General features: G+C 56.2%; 1 protein-coding gene across 1 annotated transcript in view; it reads left to right on the top strand.

Moving 5' to 3' along the window:
* The window catches only part of ACACB (acetyl-CoA carboxylase beta), a 32,714-nt gene that overhangs the window by 15,911 nt on the left and 3,786 nt on the right, over nucleotides 1–13,017 (top strand). Inside the window, exons 21-47 of the mRNA XM_067307311.1 lie at nucleotides 147–247; nucleotides 417–505; nucleotides 598–722; nucleotides 1,488–1,601; nucleotides 1,678–1,791; nucleotides 2,217–2,306; nucleotides 2,484–2,602; nucleotides 3,689–3,826; nucleotides 4,368–4,467; nucleotides 4,568–4,675; nucleotides 4,861–4,917; nucleotides 5,352–5,393; nucleotides 5,505–5,720; nucleotides 5,932–6,087; nucleotides 6,785–6,988; nucleotides 7,610–7,765; nucleotides 8,194–8,316; nucleotides 8,527–8,796; nucleotides 9,168–9,265; nucleotides 9,449–9,569; nucleotides 9,815–9,925; nucleotides 10,535–10,678; nucleotides 10,778–10,898; nucleotides 11,056–11,152; nucleotides 11,466–11,562; nucleotides 11,809–11,944; nucleotides 12,416–12,593. Coding sequence (XP_067163412.1) covers nucleotides 147–247; nucleotides 417–505; nucleotides 598–722; nucleotides 1,488–1,601; nucleotides 1,678–1,791; nucleotides 2,217–2,306; nucleotides 2,484–2,602; nucleotides 3,689–3,826; nucleotides 4,368–4,467; nucleotides 4,568–4,675; nucleotides 4,861–4,917; nucleotides 5,352–5,393; nucleotides 5,505–5,720; nucleotides 5,932–6,087; nucleotides 6,785–6,988; nucleotides 7,610–7,765; nucleotides 8,194–8,316; nucleotides 8,527–8,796; nucleotides 9,168–9,265; nucleotides 9,449–9,569; nucleotides 9,815–9,925; nucleotides 10,535–10,678; nucleotides 10,778–10,898; nucleotides 11,056–11,152; nucleotides 11,466–11,562; nucleotides 11,809–11,944; nucleotides 12,416–12,593 — 3,425 coding nt within the window. The remainder of the gene's footprint in view (nucleotides 1–146; nucleotides 248–416; nucleotides 506–597; nucleotides 723–1,487; nucleotides 1,602–1,677; nucleotides 1,792–2,216; nucleotides 2,307–2,483; nucleotides 2,603–3,688; nucleotides 3,827–4,367; nucleotides 4,468–4,567; nucleotides 4,676–4,860; nucleotides 4,918–5,351; nucleotides 5,394–5,504; nucleotides 5,721–5,931; nucleotides 6,088–6,784; nucleotides 6,989–7,609; nucleotides 7,766–8,193; nucleotides 8,317–8,526; nucleotides 8,797–9,167; nucleotides 9,266–9,448; nucleotides 9,570–9,814; nucleotides 9,926–10,534; nucleotides 10,679–10,777; nucleotides 10,899–11,055; nucleotides 11,153–11,465; nucleotides 11,563–11,808; nucleotides 11,945–12,415; nucleotides 12,594–13,017) is intronic.

Here is a 13,017-nt window from a genome sequence, read left to right on the forward strand (position 1 = left end):
CAGTTCCTCACCAACATAGTCATTGCTTCCCCTAAATTGGTCCGGCCGGAGCTTCTCTTTGAGCTCTGTCCACTGCCCAAGGCTGCTGCATTCCTGCGCCTCAGCCATTCCTGAATGTGTGTCTGGTTGTGCCCTTGCTCTGGCAGATTGCAAACGTGCTGGACAGCCACGCGGCCACGCTCCAGAGGAAGGCAGAGCGGGAGGTCTTCTTCATGAACACGCAGAGCATCGTGCAGCTGGTGCAGAGGTGAGCAGTCGCAGGGCTGCGTCCCGTTCTGCCATGGGGACGTGCCCGCAGCGCGGTCTGTGAAGCCAGCGTTAATCGTGGCCTTCCCTGCCGTCATCAAGCTGCCTGCTCTGTGCAGGGAGGACTGGCTGCTCCTCGCAGCATGGTCAGACCCTCCTGCTTCCCCCAGGTACCGCAGCGGCATCCGGGGCTACATGAAGTCGGTTGTGCTGGACCTGCTGCGACGGTACTTGCAAGTGGAGATGCAGTTCCAGCAAGGTCAGGGAAGGGGGGGGCTTCTTTGCCCCAGCCGGTGCTGGGTGGCGGCGGGGGAGCAGGGCTAATGGCACGGTGCCTGCTGTCTTCCTCAGCTCACTATGACAAGTGTGTCATCAGTCTGAGGGAGCAGTACAAGCCTGACATGACCCAGGTGCTGGAACGCATCTTCTCACATGCCCAGGTGGCAAAGAAGAACCTGCTGGTGACTATGTTAATTGTGAGTAGATGGGGCAGGAACGCCCTGTGTCCAGAGATGTCAAGAAATAAAGACTTGCAGAGAGTGTCCCTGCAGGCAGTGTCCTCAAAGGCTCCCGTTTTGCCCAAGCTCCTGCTCTTTTGTAGCAGAGGCCCCTTGAGGTGTTACAGAAGTAAAAGGAGTGTGTGAGCGGCTTCCTGGGCAAAGAGGATGGATGGGACGTTGCACCCTTGCTGGAGGGGTGGCCCAGAGCAACAGCAGGGCATGGCGCAGCAAGCATGCTGTGGGGTGCTTGCTGCACACTGAGGCTTTCAGAGGCCCTGACCTTATTTCATCTGCTTCGCAGACAAGTAAGCCAAGGCAAGCTTTAAATCCCTCCTTGCCTAGGCACTAGATTTGGGATAGGACTTGGTTGCTCCTGGTACTCGTCCTGACTGCAACCTTCAGGCCTGCCTCCCCTTGCATCCGTGTGCTTTGGGCTGTAAAGCTAGCGGATGATAAACTGCTTTGCTCTCCTGTTTAATACATTCCCAGGGTTTGCGTTTTGTTTTCAAGCTTCTTTCTTGATGTGTTTGGCTGCTTCATTAATAGAACGTTATTTTCCCTCTTCTGCGTTGCGCTTCTGCACTTGGTTTTCAGAACAGCATTTTGCCCATTTTCGAGACCTGGGTTTCTTCCCCGTTCCCTGCCCTGCCTCAGCGCAGCGCCAGGGATGCAGGGGAAGGTTTTGCTCTGTGGTGAGCGGGAGGGACCAGCTTCTGGGAGGTTTTGCTCCTGCCCTTGCAGGACCAGCTGTGCGGCCGGGACCCCACGCTGACGGACGAGCTGACGGCCATCCTCAACGAGCTGACGCAGCTCAGCAAGACGGAGCACTCCAAAGTGGCGCTGCGAGCCAGGCAGGTCAGCGAGCGCCGCACCGGACCCCCGGCCTCGGCGGGCTCCCCGCACACTCCCAGCCACCGTCTCCCCCTTCCAGGTGCTGATCGCCTCTCACCTGCCCTCCTACGAGCTGAGGCACAACCAGGTGGAGTCCATATTCCTGTCTGCCATCGACATGTACGGACACGAGTACTGCCCTGAAAACCTGAAGGTTGGAAATCTCATACTTTCAGCAGAGGGAATTTTACTTTCCAGACAAGCGTTTTGGCTGGCTTTGGTGAGGAAGTCTGGTCTGCAAGCCACTTAGTTTTAAAACTAAGCCTGAAAGGCATTTAAAGTCTTGCAGCATTGGCTAGTAATGTTAGCGTGGGTGCAGACCAGAGGAGACGATTGTTGCCAATGAAGACCATGTCCCCTCCCCTTCTGCCCCGTGTTTGGAGGGAGGGGGGATCACGTGAGGGTTCCTCATGGCAAGCTGGTGCTGGGTGTCTAGAAGTACCTCAAAGGGCTCGTCGCTCTCCTGCCCTCGTGTCTGGACTGGAGTAACCCAAGTGGGACATTCTTTCCCCATGGATGTGATGGGGTTTTGGGGGTCCCACCTCATCCCTGCCCTGAATTCTGTTTTTTTCCCCTTAGAAACTGATCCTCTCAGAAACCACCATCTTCGATGTGCTTCCCATTTTCTTCTACCACACCAACCAGGTGGTGCGCATGGCAGCGCTAGAGGTAAGGGCCGGAGGGGACTCTTCTTGGTGAGCCGGGGGGGGACACAGCAGGAGCACGCTTGCCACCGAGAGAGCTGTGCCCTTGTCACAGCCGCTGTGTCATATCAAGGTTGTTGTGTGCATTGCAGGAGAGAGCACCTGCAATTTTAACCTTCCTGCCTCCCCATCCTTTCTCCAGGTGTACGTGAGGCGTGGATATATCGCTTATGAGCTGAACAGCCTGCAGCACCGCCAGCTCTCGGATGGCACCTGTGTGGTGGAGTTTCAGTTCATGCTGCCATCATCCCATCCAAATAGGTAGGAGAGGTCATCACGCAGTTTCTAACCTGTTTCTGCCAGTCCCTAGCTTTGCCAGTGGACGCAATCCTTTTCGCGAAGCTGTTAATTCATTTTTCTTTGTTTCTGCCAAGTGGGAGGGCTCTCAGAGGAAACTAATAAACCTTCCTCAGGCTGAGCTCAAGCTTCCCTGGATGGACTTTAATTAAAGCCTCTCTCAGCTGGCCTGTCGTGTGCAGGCAGTCTGGCTGTTGTCCATGCAAATGCCCGCTGTTCAATGCTCTGATCTTGGCGACTGTGGTTCCCCCACCTTGACCAGCTGGAGAGGGGAACTTCCTTTTTTGGCACGTGAGGATGATTTTTTTGCCGCTGCCAAAGTGCTTTACCAAACATGGCTATTGTACTCTCAGCCTCTGCCCCCCTCCTCTCGTGCTCTGGTTGCTGGCAGCTGCACTTTTACCTCCTGCCAGCAGAGCAAGATGCCCCCTCTCTAACAGAAGGTATCGGCTGGCTGGACAACAGCTGTGAGTTGTGCCTCACTCCTCCAGCTGAATGGATAGCGCTCTGGAGCCTAAAATCCTCTGAAAGGTGGGTAACGAGAGGAGTAGCAATGCAAACTGGTATAGAAGGCAAGAGGAGAGCTGTTCTTGGCTGGGCCTGATGGGAGATGAAGCAGACTTGGCATGAGTTTCACTTGGAAGTGTTGGTTTAGTTGCTGTCACCAGGCACCTGGGTATCGCCTGTCCTGCAGACACCTTTGCCCAAGCAGTCTGTAGGCACAGATGTCTGGGATGAGCAAAAGCCAGGCTCTTGCTTCCTCCCCCTTTGGCCTAAGCTGTCGTATTCAGAGCTCTGTCACTGCAGACAAATGGCTGGTGTTTACCAACTCCGAGCAAAACTGTCGATCAGTAAGGAGTCGGTCTGCCCAGGACGCTGGCAGAGCAGACGCCTTCCAGCCCAACAGAGAGGGATTTCCTGCAGCTAATCCTTTCTTTTTGCTTTGCAAAATGAGTGTTGTTGCCTGGCCAAGCAGCTCCTGTGACAGTTCTTGCGTTGGCAGAGGAGCGGTGCCTCCTCCCATGTCTGATGGCTGCCTTGTTCGTGCAGGATGTCTGTCCCCGTCAGCATCTCGAACCCGGACCTGGCCCGGCACAGCACCGAGCTGTTCATGGACAGCGGCTTTTCCCCCCTGAGTCAGAGGATGGGAGCTATGGTCGCCTTTGACAGATTTGAGGATTTCACAAGGTAGGCAAGCGGAGGAGCTGCGCCCAGCCAGTCATTGCACGTACCTTTTGGGTGCTGCTGCAGTCACTGTAGGGTAGAAGTTGGTGGCAGACCCAAAGCCACTGGCAGCTGGGCAGTGCTTGGAGCAGCTCCCAGTTCTTGCCACAGTCAGTGGTCAGGGGCAGGTGATATTTTCAGCATGACAGTTGCTTAGTGAGGACATGGTATGTCACTTGGACATGTGTGGAAACACTCTTTAAATTCATGCAATTCCTGCAGGCCTGGGGGGGTGCTTGCCTGGCACTCATGAAGTATTTCTGTGTCATAAAATACAAGCACTTCAGAGCTGTATTTCATGGTGTTTGGATCTGGCCACTTGCTGGTGGAGCCCGGGTGCTCAGTGAGGGAATCCAGCTGAGCTGGCCTGTGACCCTGGGATGGTTTGTTAGTGTCTGAACCCCTGCTAGCGCGGGTCCTTGGAGCTGTTGCCTTTGGCATGACATGGATATGGAAGTGCTGACTTGTCACCCTGTCCCCCATCCCTCGATTTGGCTCCTGGCAGGAACTTCGATGAAGTGATCTCCTGCTTCGCAGATCTGCCTTTAGAGAGCTCCCTGTTCAGCGAGGCACGAGCCACCATCTATGATGAAGAGGACTCCAAGGTGGGTGTGACACTGTTCCTGACTCCCCTGGGGAGGTACAGGACAGCAGTGGTGCCGCTGAGCCAAAACATGAGGATTTACTGTGGGGTTTCATTGCCAGAACATCCGAGAGGAGCCAATCCACATCCTCAACGTTGTGCTCAGATGTGCGGACCACCTGGAGGATGAAGAGCTGGTGCCGATCTTCAGAGCCTTTGCCCAGTCCAAGGTCCGTTGCACAGCTGCAGATCTGGCACGCGTGTGTAGTGCTTTGAAGCCCCTTTGAAGGCTGTGTTAGCACACCCCCGACAGCCTGTTGATTGTGTTTGCTTCCTTGGTGAAGGTATCTAAACCTCTCTTGAGGTCGGTGGGGGTCTTTTCTGTGCCGTGACACTGTCTTCTGTTTCCATGTAGAGAAACATCCTTGTTGACTATGGTCTGCGGAGAATCACGTTCTTAATTGCCCAGCAGGTCAGTAGATACAGAACTGCTAAATGGCAGAGTTACTTTAGGCATGCTGTGCTTCTGTGTCCCTAAAGGTCAGCCAGTAGTTATGTCTGTAAGTACCTTATAGACGTAGTATTGAGTGACAGCTGCAGCCAAACATCAGGAGGAAAAGGCAGGAATTAATTAACAAGGGAGCCAGTGAATGACTTAGCTCCTGTATTAGCATTTATGCTAAACCTTAGTAATGTGCGATTCTTGCTTTGTCACTTCATAACTTTCAGTTGTCTTTAAAAGGCATGTGTTATTTCCAGTTTCCCCCTCTTTTGGGGAAGGAGGAAACCTGTAGGGTTTCCCTTCTTGCCCTTCTGGTGAATTCACCGAAAATCAGAAAGAGCCTCTGTCTGTCTCTGATGCCAGGACTCACGTGCCACTGTCTTGTCTTTCCCTTTTTGCTCTAGAGAGAATTCCCAAAGTTTTTTACGTTCAGAGCGAGAGACGAGGTAAGAGCCGTTGACCAGAGATGTAACCAGCTCCGAGACCGTTCTGGAAGTGGAGTCTGGCCCCGTGTCACCTGGCCAGGAGCTTGCTCACTCCTCTCCGCTGTGTAACAGTTTGCAGAGGACCGCATTTATCGGCATCTGGAGCCAGCCCTGGCCTTCCAGCTGGAGCTGAGCCGCATGCGTAACTTCGACCTGACGGCTATTCCCTGCGCCAACCACAAGATGCACCTCTACCTGGGGGCTGCCAAAGTGCAGGCAGGCACCGAGGCCACCGACTACCGGTTTTTCATCCGTGCCATCGTACGACACTCGGATCTAATCACCAAGGCAAGGTGGCACAGGGTCCCAAGCCCCTGCTTGTGCAGTGGAAGCAGAGGTGTCGCTGCTTTGCTGGGCAGTTCTTGGGGATCTGAGCGGGGTGGGGGAGGCCGAGGCCGTGGTTTGCTCGCCCCGAGTACTTTGATGGAGGCAGTTGCGCTTTGGGCACAGAGGTTTTTCTGCCCCATGCATGAGCTCCCTCGTGCCCCATGTGCTGCAGGAGGCCTCCTTCGAGTACCTGCAGAACGAGGGCGAGCGGCTGCTCCTGGAAGCGATGGATGAGCTGGAGGTGGCCTTCAACAACACGACTGTCCGCACCGACTGTAACCACATCTTCCTCAACTTCGTGCCGACGGTTGTCATGGACCCCTCCAAGGTGAGTTTCTCGGCGGTCCCGCTTCCCTTTGCGATACGGGGGTCGCCTGCCTCTCTGTAAAGTGTCTGTGCCTGGGGGCAGCTCCAGGCTGCTTCGCACAGGTCGTACGGCCAGAGGTGTCTTGGTGCAGCGCTGATCTGAGGATGGAGATAGCATCTTCCCTCCTGCTCGATACCACTGAGCAGGCAGGCTGCTGGCCCTTCTCCTGCCCACCACGCTGGGAGGCCCTGCCTTGGCTGGGGGGTGGATTCAGCAGCCCCTGGGAGGCCCCTGCAGCTTATTTTCTGTGTCACACCTTTGCTGTGGGCAGGGGACAGAGAGGCCGTTTGCTGGGGAGGTGCTAAGATTTCCTGCTTAGGACTTAATTGGCACTTTACGCAAGGACTTGGGCAGATGGACAGCTTGCTGCTGGTGCGAGGCGGGCAGCAGGCTCCTCTCCCCCAGCAGGACACAGCCTGAAGGGGGATTTTGTGTCCATTCAGGCAAACGTGGGGCACTGTTTTTCCTTATTCCCAGCAGAGAGGCTGGATGGCAGCACCAGCCTCTGGGGAGGGATGGAGAGAAGGAAGGGGCTTGCCCAAAGCAAATCTGAAGTGGCTCTTCGGGGTGGAGATATGACGGGCATGCTCTGGGCTTGAGTGCACGGTGTCCTGAGCCTGCCAGCACGGGGACTCACCGTCTGCCTTCCTGCGCCCAGATCGAGGAGTCAGTGCGCTCCATGGTGATGCGCTACGGGAGCCGGCTCTGGAAGCTCCGGGTCCTGCAGGCCGAGGTGAAGATCAACATCCGGCTGACACCGACCATGGCGGCGATCCCCATCCGCCTCTTCCTGACCAACGAGTCCGGCTACTACCTGGACATCAGCCTCTACAAGGAAGTGAGGGACCTCAGCACTGGGAATGTGAGTGCCGTGCAGATAGATGCTGGTAGCTAGCAGAAACCCGACCGTGAGTGCCCAGCCCCTGAAACGCTCCCGCCCCGCAGCACCGCTTCAGCAGCTGGTGCTCCTCTATTTGAGCACAAACAAGCATCCGCTACAGCAAAGCATTCGGGGACTTCTGCATAAACCACCCCCATGCTGATCCGTCTCCCAGATCTTGGAGTCGCCGCTCCGGCGCCCTATACAGCAGCGTTTCCAGGGCCTGCCAGGTTTCGTCCCCTTGTGCGCTGCAGCCATCTGGGCACCTCGGAGTGATGCTCTGCTCCAGAAGTGGTGCTGAGCCCCAGGGCTGTTGCTGGCATGTAACCAAGTGGCTTTTGGTCTGGGAGACAGAGAGCAGCATTGGGGTGTTACTGGTACTTGCAGCACAGTGGTTTTCCATGCAGTCTGTCCCCTCCATAAGGAGGTGCGGGATGGAAAATCATGTTGTCATTCGGTCAGGTAGAGCCATGGACACAAGCAGCTTGGCCAGGCAGATCTAACCAGCGCTCTGGGCCCTGCAAGGCTCTTGCACCTTAACTTTGCAGAGAGCGATTTGCCTGCATGCTGCAGAAAGAGTCAGCTCTCTGCCTTTCCTCCCAGATCATGTTTCAGTCCTACGGAGACAAGCACGGGCCGCAGCACGGGATGCTCATTAACACACCGTACGTCACTAAGGACCTGCTGCAGGCCAAGCGGTTCCAGGCCCAGACCTTGGGCACCACCTACGTGTATGACTTCCCAGAAATGATCAGGCAGGTGAGTCCAGGCCGAGCAGAAAGAGGTTCCAGATTATTAAATTTCCTTTTCTGCCCCTCCCTTCCTAGACTTTCTTGTCTGGGTTAAAAAATGCCTCTCTCCTGAGCTGGTAAAGAAAAAAAGGGGGGGGGGGAAGGGGCAGGAGGGACAATGAGACCAAACCCCCATGGTTTTGGTTGTATGAAGTACTTCTAAACCGTTTCCTAACTCTTGAAATTTGACATAACTGTGGTGATGGAGGATGCAAGCCAGAAAGCTGCGTGCAAGGAGGAGCGCAGCGGGGTGAGGGCTCTCTGTAGCTCCAGCCCCTTTTTTGTTCATGCAAAGTCCCATATAGCTGCAGGAGTGGGTGTCTGCGGTCAGCAATAGCCTTGGAGCTGCTGCAGCCCCTGCGTTTTGAACTCGTCCTACGTGTGGTGTCTCTGCAGGCTCTCTTCAAGCAGTGGGGCTCCTCAGAGCTGTACCCCAAGGACATCCTGACTTACACTGAGCTGGTGCTGGACTCCCAGGGGCAGCTGGTGCAGATGAACAGGCTCCCTGGAGGGAATGAGGTAATGGCAAAAGAACTGGGAATGGAGGGAAAGAGCAGGGTGGGGGGAAGCTGCGCTATGGCAAGGTATGAATTGCTGGAGGGCTTCCCAGCTCCAGCTGTGTTTAGCTCTAAGGGAATGCTCTTCAGGTAGAAGCTGTGTGTTGGTTCAGCTCTGACCCCGTTTCTCTGGAGCAACCTGCCCGTGTGACTTTGTGCTGTTTGGGGGCAGGTCGGGATGGTTGCTTTCAAAATGAAGCTGAAGACCCCCGAGTATCCGAAAGGCCGGGACATCGTGCTCATCTGCAACGACATCACGCACAAGATTGGCTCCTTCGGGCCGGAGGAGGACTTGCTCTTTCTTAGAGCCTCGGAGCTGGCCCGCGCTGAAGGCATCCCCCGCATCTACATCGCTGCCAACAGCGGAGCCCGGATTGGCTTTGCGGATGAGATAAAGCACATGTTCCAGGTGGCCTGGGTGGACCCTGCAGACCCCTACAAGGTGTGTGTGCACCTCCCTCCCTGCAATCAGAGAAAATAACAAAGGACTTAGGTGGGGAAGGCCCAGAGCTAAACTGGGGGGTAAAACTCCCACTGGGGGATCAGCTGAGACCAGGTAGTGCTGGGGGGTGAGCACATGTGCGCACCCAGTGCCACAGGGAGGGTTTGCTCCATTTTCTCCATCGGGATGGAAATAAAGGTGCCTCTGCTGGCGTGGCTCCTCTGGCATTGCTTGTCCGGTTGTGTTCCTGAGCGTGGTGTCACTGCACGGGGTGGGTTTGGGTTAGAGCGTGGATTTTCATGGGGACTGTGTCCCACATGAGTGTGTGTGCAGGGGATTCTGCAACTCATCCTCCTCATCTTCATTTTCAGGGGTTCAAGTATCTGTACCTGACTCCCCAGGACTACACGAGGATTAGCTCCGTGAACTCGGTGCACTGTGAGCACATCGAGGAAGGGGGAGAGTCCAGGTGAGCTGTCACTGTCTCGCCTGGTTTGCACCCAAGGTGGGCAGGCTGCGGCGCCTGGCACAGCGGCTCCTGCACCTTGCCTTGTGCCCACGACGAGATCCAGGCCTCCTGCTGAACGAGTCATGGCAACCGAGTGCTTTCTCTTGTCCTATCTGTGGCACCGTGCCTCTGCCTTCCTTGCAGGTATGTCCTCATGGACATCATCGGGAAAGAGAATGGATTTGGAGTGGAAAACCTGAGAGCTGCCGGTACCATCGCCGGGGAGTCCTCTCGAGCTTACGAAGAAATAGTGACCATTAGCATGGTATAGCCTTTGAACCCTTCCCCTGCTCCCCTCTTCCTAGAAAAGGATGCTGCTCTTGTGCTTGCTTTCGGGATCACCCTTGGGGGAATAACAGGATGCAACAAGTGACCTAGCGAAACGGAGTCACCCCGCTATGCCGACTCCTGCAGAGTCGGGAGGGAACGCGTAGTTCTCCTGATGCTTGTTGATTATTCTGCAGCCCTTTTTCCCTGGTAATTCTGCGCATCCTTGTGTGTGCTCCCCAGGTGACGTGTCGTGCCATCGGGATCGGCGCTTACCTGGTGAGACTGGGCCAGCGTGTCATCCAGGTGGAGAATTCCCACATCATCCTCACCGGAGTCACGGCTCTCAATAAGGTAACGTGCGCTCCGGCTGCGGTATCTCCCCTGAGTCTATCCCTTCCGCTGCTAAAGGAGGCTGCTCCTTCCCACCATGAGCCCTGTCCCATGGGAAAAGGTGGTAGTTAACTCTGCATCGCTTCATGGGATGTGTCTGGGGGAGCCTGCAGGAGAAGTACCACTGGGCTCGTTCTGGCGATGAGGGAATTGTGAAATGCCGCCCAGCACCGACGTGGTGCTGCTTTAGAGGCCACGTCAACCTGCGTCCCTCTGTCCTGCGTCATTCCCAGGCAGAGAGGCTGAGCAGCAGGGCTGGGTCGCAAAGCTGCTGCGGGGACTTGTTCGGCTCCTGCCCCAGGGTCCTGGGCAGGACTCGTCTCCAGGCAGAATCTTACTAGTCTGAGACGTGATTTGAAACCCTAGTTAAACTGATGCAAAAGGCACTTGCTCTTTAGCTCTTTAACATGGGGTCTCCTTAATTTAACATCCGCCTGATAGGTGGAGGTTTAAATTCAGCCTCAAACCAGAGGGCACGGGCTTGTGCAAAAGTTTGTCTTAAACCGGACAAGGAGAAGTTGCTTCTGCTTTAGCCGAGTGATGTGCGTTTCTGTTAATAATTTTGACTAGGTTTTAGGACGTGAAGTTTACACGTCCAATAACCAGCTGGGAGGTGTGCAGATCATGCACAATAACGGCGTTTCCCACGTCACGGTCCCGGATGACTTTGAGGGGGTCTACACCATCCTACAGTGGCTTTCGTACATGCCGAAGGTAGGTGGGTGCTTCAGGATGGCGATGCGGGGGTGTAAATCTTCGCTGTTCCTGGAGTCCCTGGCTGATGACCTGCACTTCGGGGCTTTCTCCTTACAGGATAACCGTAGCCCGGTGCCTGTCACTGCCATAAGTGACCCCATTGAAAGAGAAATAGATTTTGTCCCTTCCAAAGTCCCCTATGACCCCAGATGGATGCTGGCAGGGAGACCACATCCAAGTAAGTGAGGGCAGCCTGAGACCCCTGCAGCAAGTCTCCCCTGTGCTTTCTGTGGCTGTAAAATCCTCCTGGCCCTTTGCGGATGAGGCTTGTCGCGGTGTTGCTGGGCAGGGAGCCGTTCCACGCTCACCGCTCTGGCTCTGCTCTGCCTCTGCAGCTCTCAAGGGAACCTGGCAGAGCGGCTTCTTCGATCAAGGCAGTTTCCTGGAGATCATGAGGCCCTGGGCTCAGACGGTCGTGGTCGGCAGAGCGAGGTACTGGGGCGAACACGGGGCTCCCGAGGGGACGCTCGCCGCCCCGGCCCGCGAGCTCCCGCTGAGCTCTGCAGCTCGGAGATGCTCACGTGCGCAGCTGCCGGCCCTCATCCGGCCACCTTCCCCTGGGGAAGGGGCACCAGCAGCGCCTGCGCTGCCGAGACCCTGCTGGGAACCCGGCCAAGAGCGCTCGAGGCCATGCCCTAGCATCGCTTTTGGGGTGGGGAGGAGGGGGATCCCTCCGGCCAGGGTGCAGCGTTGGAGGAGAGCCGGCCTCTGCTGTGGGTGCTGAGGCCGCCCTGCCTCGCCGCAGGTTGGGAGGCCTCCCCGTGGGCGTCATCGCCGTCGAGACCCGCACCGTGGAGGTGACGATACCTGCCGACCCCGCCAACCTGGACTCGGAGGCGAAGGTGTGTTGGGAGACCTTAGGGTGAGCAAGCTGCAGAGGCGGAGTATCCAGGGGGGAGGCTGGAGAAGAAAGGAGAAAAGCTTCCTTGGCATAATCCTTCTTCATGTCTTGATTCTCTTTCAGGACTGGTGCTTGGTCAATTTAATTTTCTTCCAGTTTTTGCACACTGTGTGTTACTGACCTGCCAGCACTGCGTGCCGGGAGATGCCAGCACTGACCCGACCGCTCCTGCTCGCCTCTTTTTCAGATAATCCAGCAGGCCGGGCAGGTGTGGTTTCCAGACTCGGCTTTTAAAACTGCCCAAGCTATTCGGGACTTCAACCGGGAGCATCTCCCTCTGATGATCTTCGCCAACTGGCGGGGCTTCTCCAGCGGCATGAAAGGTACCCGCGCACAGGGCTGGCCCCAGGAGGAGCAGCGACCGCGACACCCTGGCCGTGCCCCGGGGCTCCCGGGGACGCGCAAGCCAGCCTGCCCCCGGGCTCCCCTTGCTCGCGCCCTTCAGGGACGTGGGGTCGGGCTGGGGGAGGCGATGCGGCGGTGCTGGGTCGCAGGTCCCAGGGTTTGGTGACTTCCCGCTAGGCTGGTTTTGGGGGACTTATTTGACTTCTCCGGTGGAGAAAAGAGCTTTGGGCAGCTGGATCCAAAAGGCTGATGCGCTTTAGAGTGATACCGGTGAGGCCCGGTGCTCTTGGGGAAGGAGGAAAGGGGCAACAGGGGGATGTGAAAGAGGTTGGGGCTTTTGCAGAGAATAGGGGAGCACGGCCCACGCATGACAGCAGGCACAGCTCGCTGGCCCACGCTTGCCCTGGTGCCGCGGGAGCGCCCGGTCGCTGAGTCCCCTTGGCTTTCAGACATGTACGACCAGATGCTGAAGTTCGGCGCGTCCATTGTGGATAGCCTCAGGGATTTTAAACAGCCCGTCCTGGTCTACATCCCGCCGCACGCGGAGCTGCGGGGAGGCTCCTGGGTGGTCATCGACTCCACTATCAACCCCCTGTACGTGGAGCTCTACGCGGACAAGGAGAGCAGGTCAGCCTCCCGGGGCCTCCGCGCGCCACGTGTGAAACACCTGCGTGCTCTCCGCAGCCCACGCATGGAGCAGTGAAAGCCAGTGCACGGTCTCTGCAGAGTCATCGTCTCACATGCAGAGACCTTGGATCACTGGAGATTTGTATTTTTTTTTGCCCTGCAGTAAATAAGAGCCATCAACTAAAAGTTCTTGGATTCTTAGAGAGCAGTTTCCTAGGTATTTCACTGGGGATGTTGTCCCATGTCTGGTGAAGGCTGCGGGGGAGTAAATGCGTTAGTCTTTTGGGGTGATTGGAGGCCTTTTCTTTAAACTGAGCTAATGCATACTAGAACAAGTTGTAAGGAATGGGAAGGTGGACAAGAATCCCACAGACTAGAAAGAAAACCCCTTTAGTTTTTCTCTGTCCTTAATTCTTAAAAGTGA

Source organism: Apteryx mantelli, chromosome 17, assembly GCF_036417845.1.
Source record: "Apteryx mantelli isolate bAptMan1 chromosome 17, bAptMan1.hap1, whole genome shotgun sequence".
NCBI classification, from domain to species: domain Eukaryota; kingdom Metazoa; phylum Chordata; class Aves; order Apterygiformes; family Apterygidae; genus Apteryx; species Apteryx mantelli.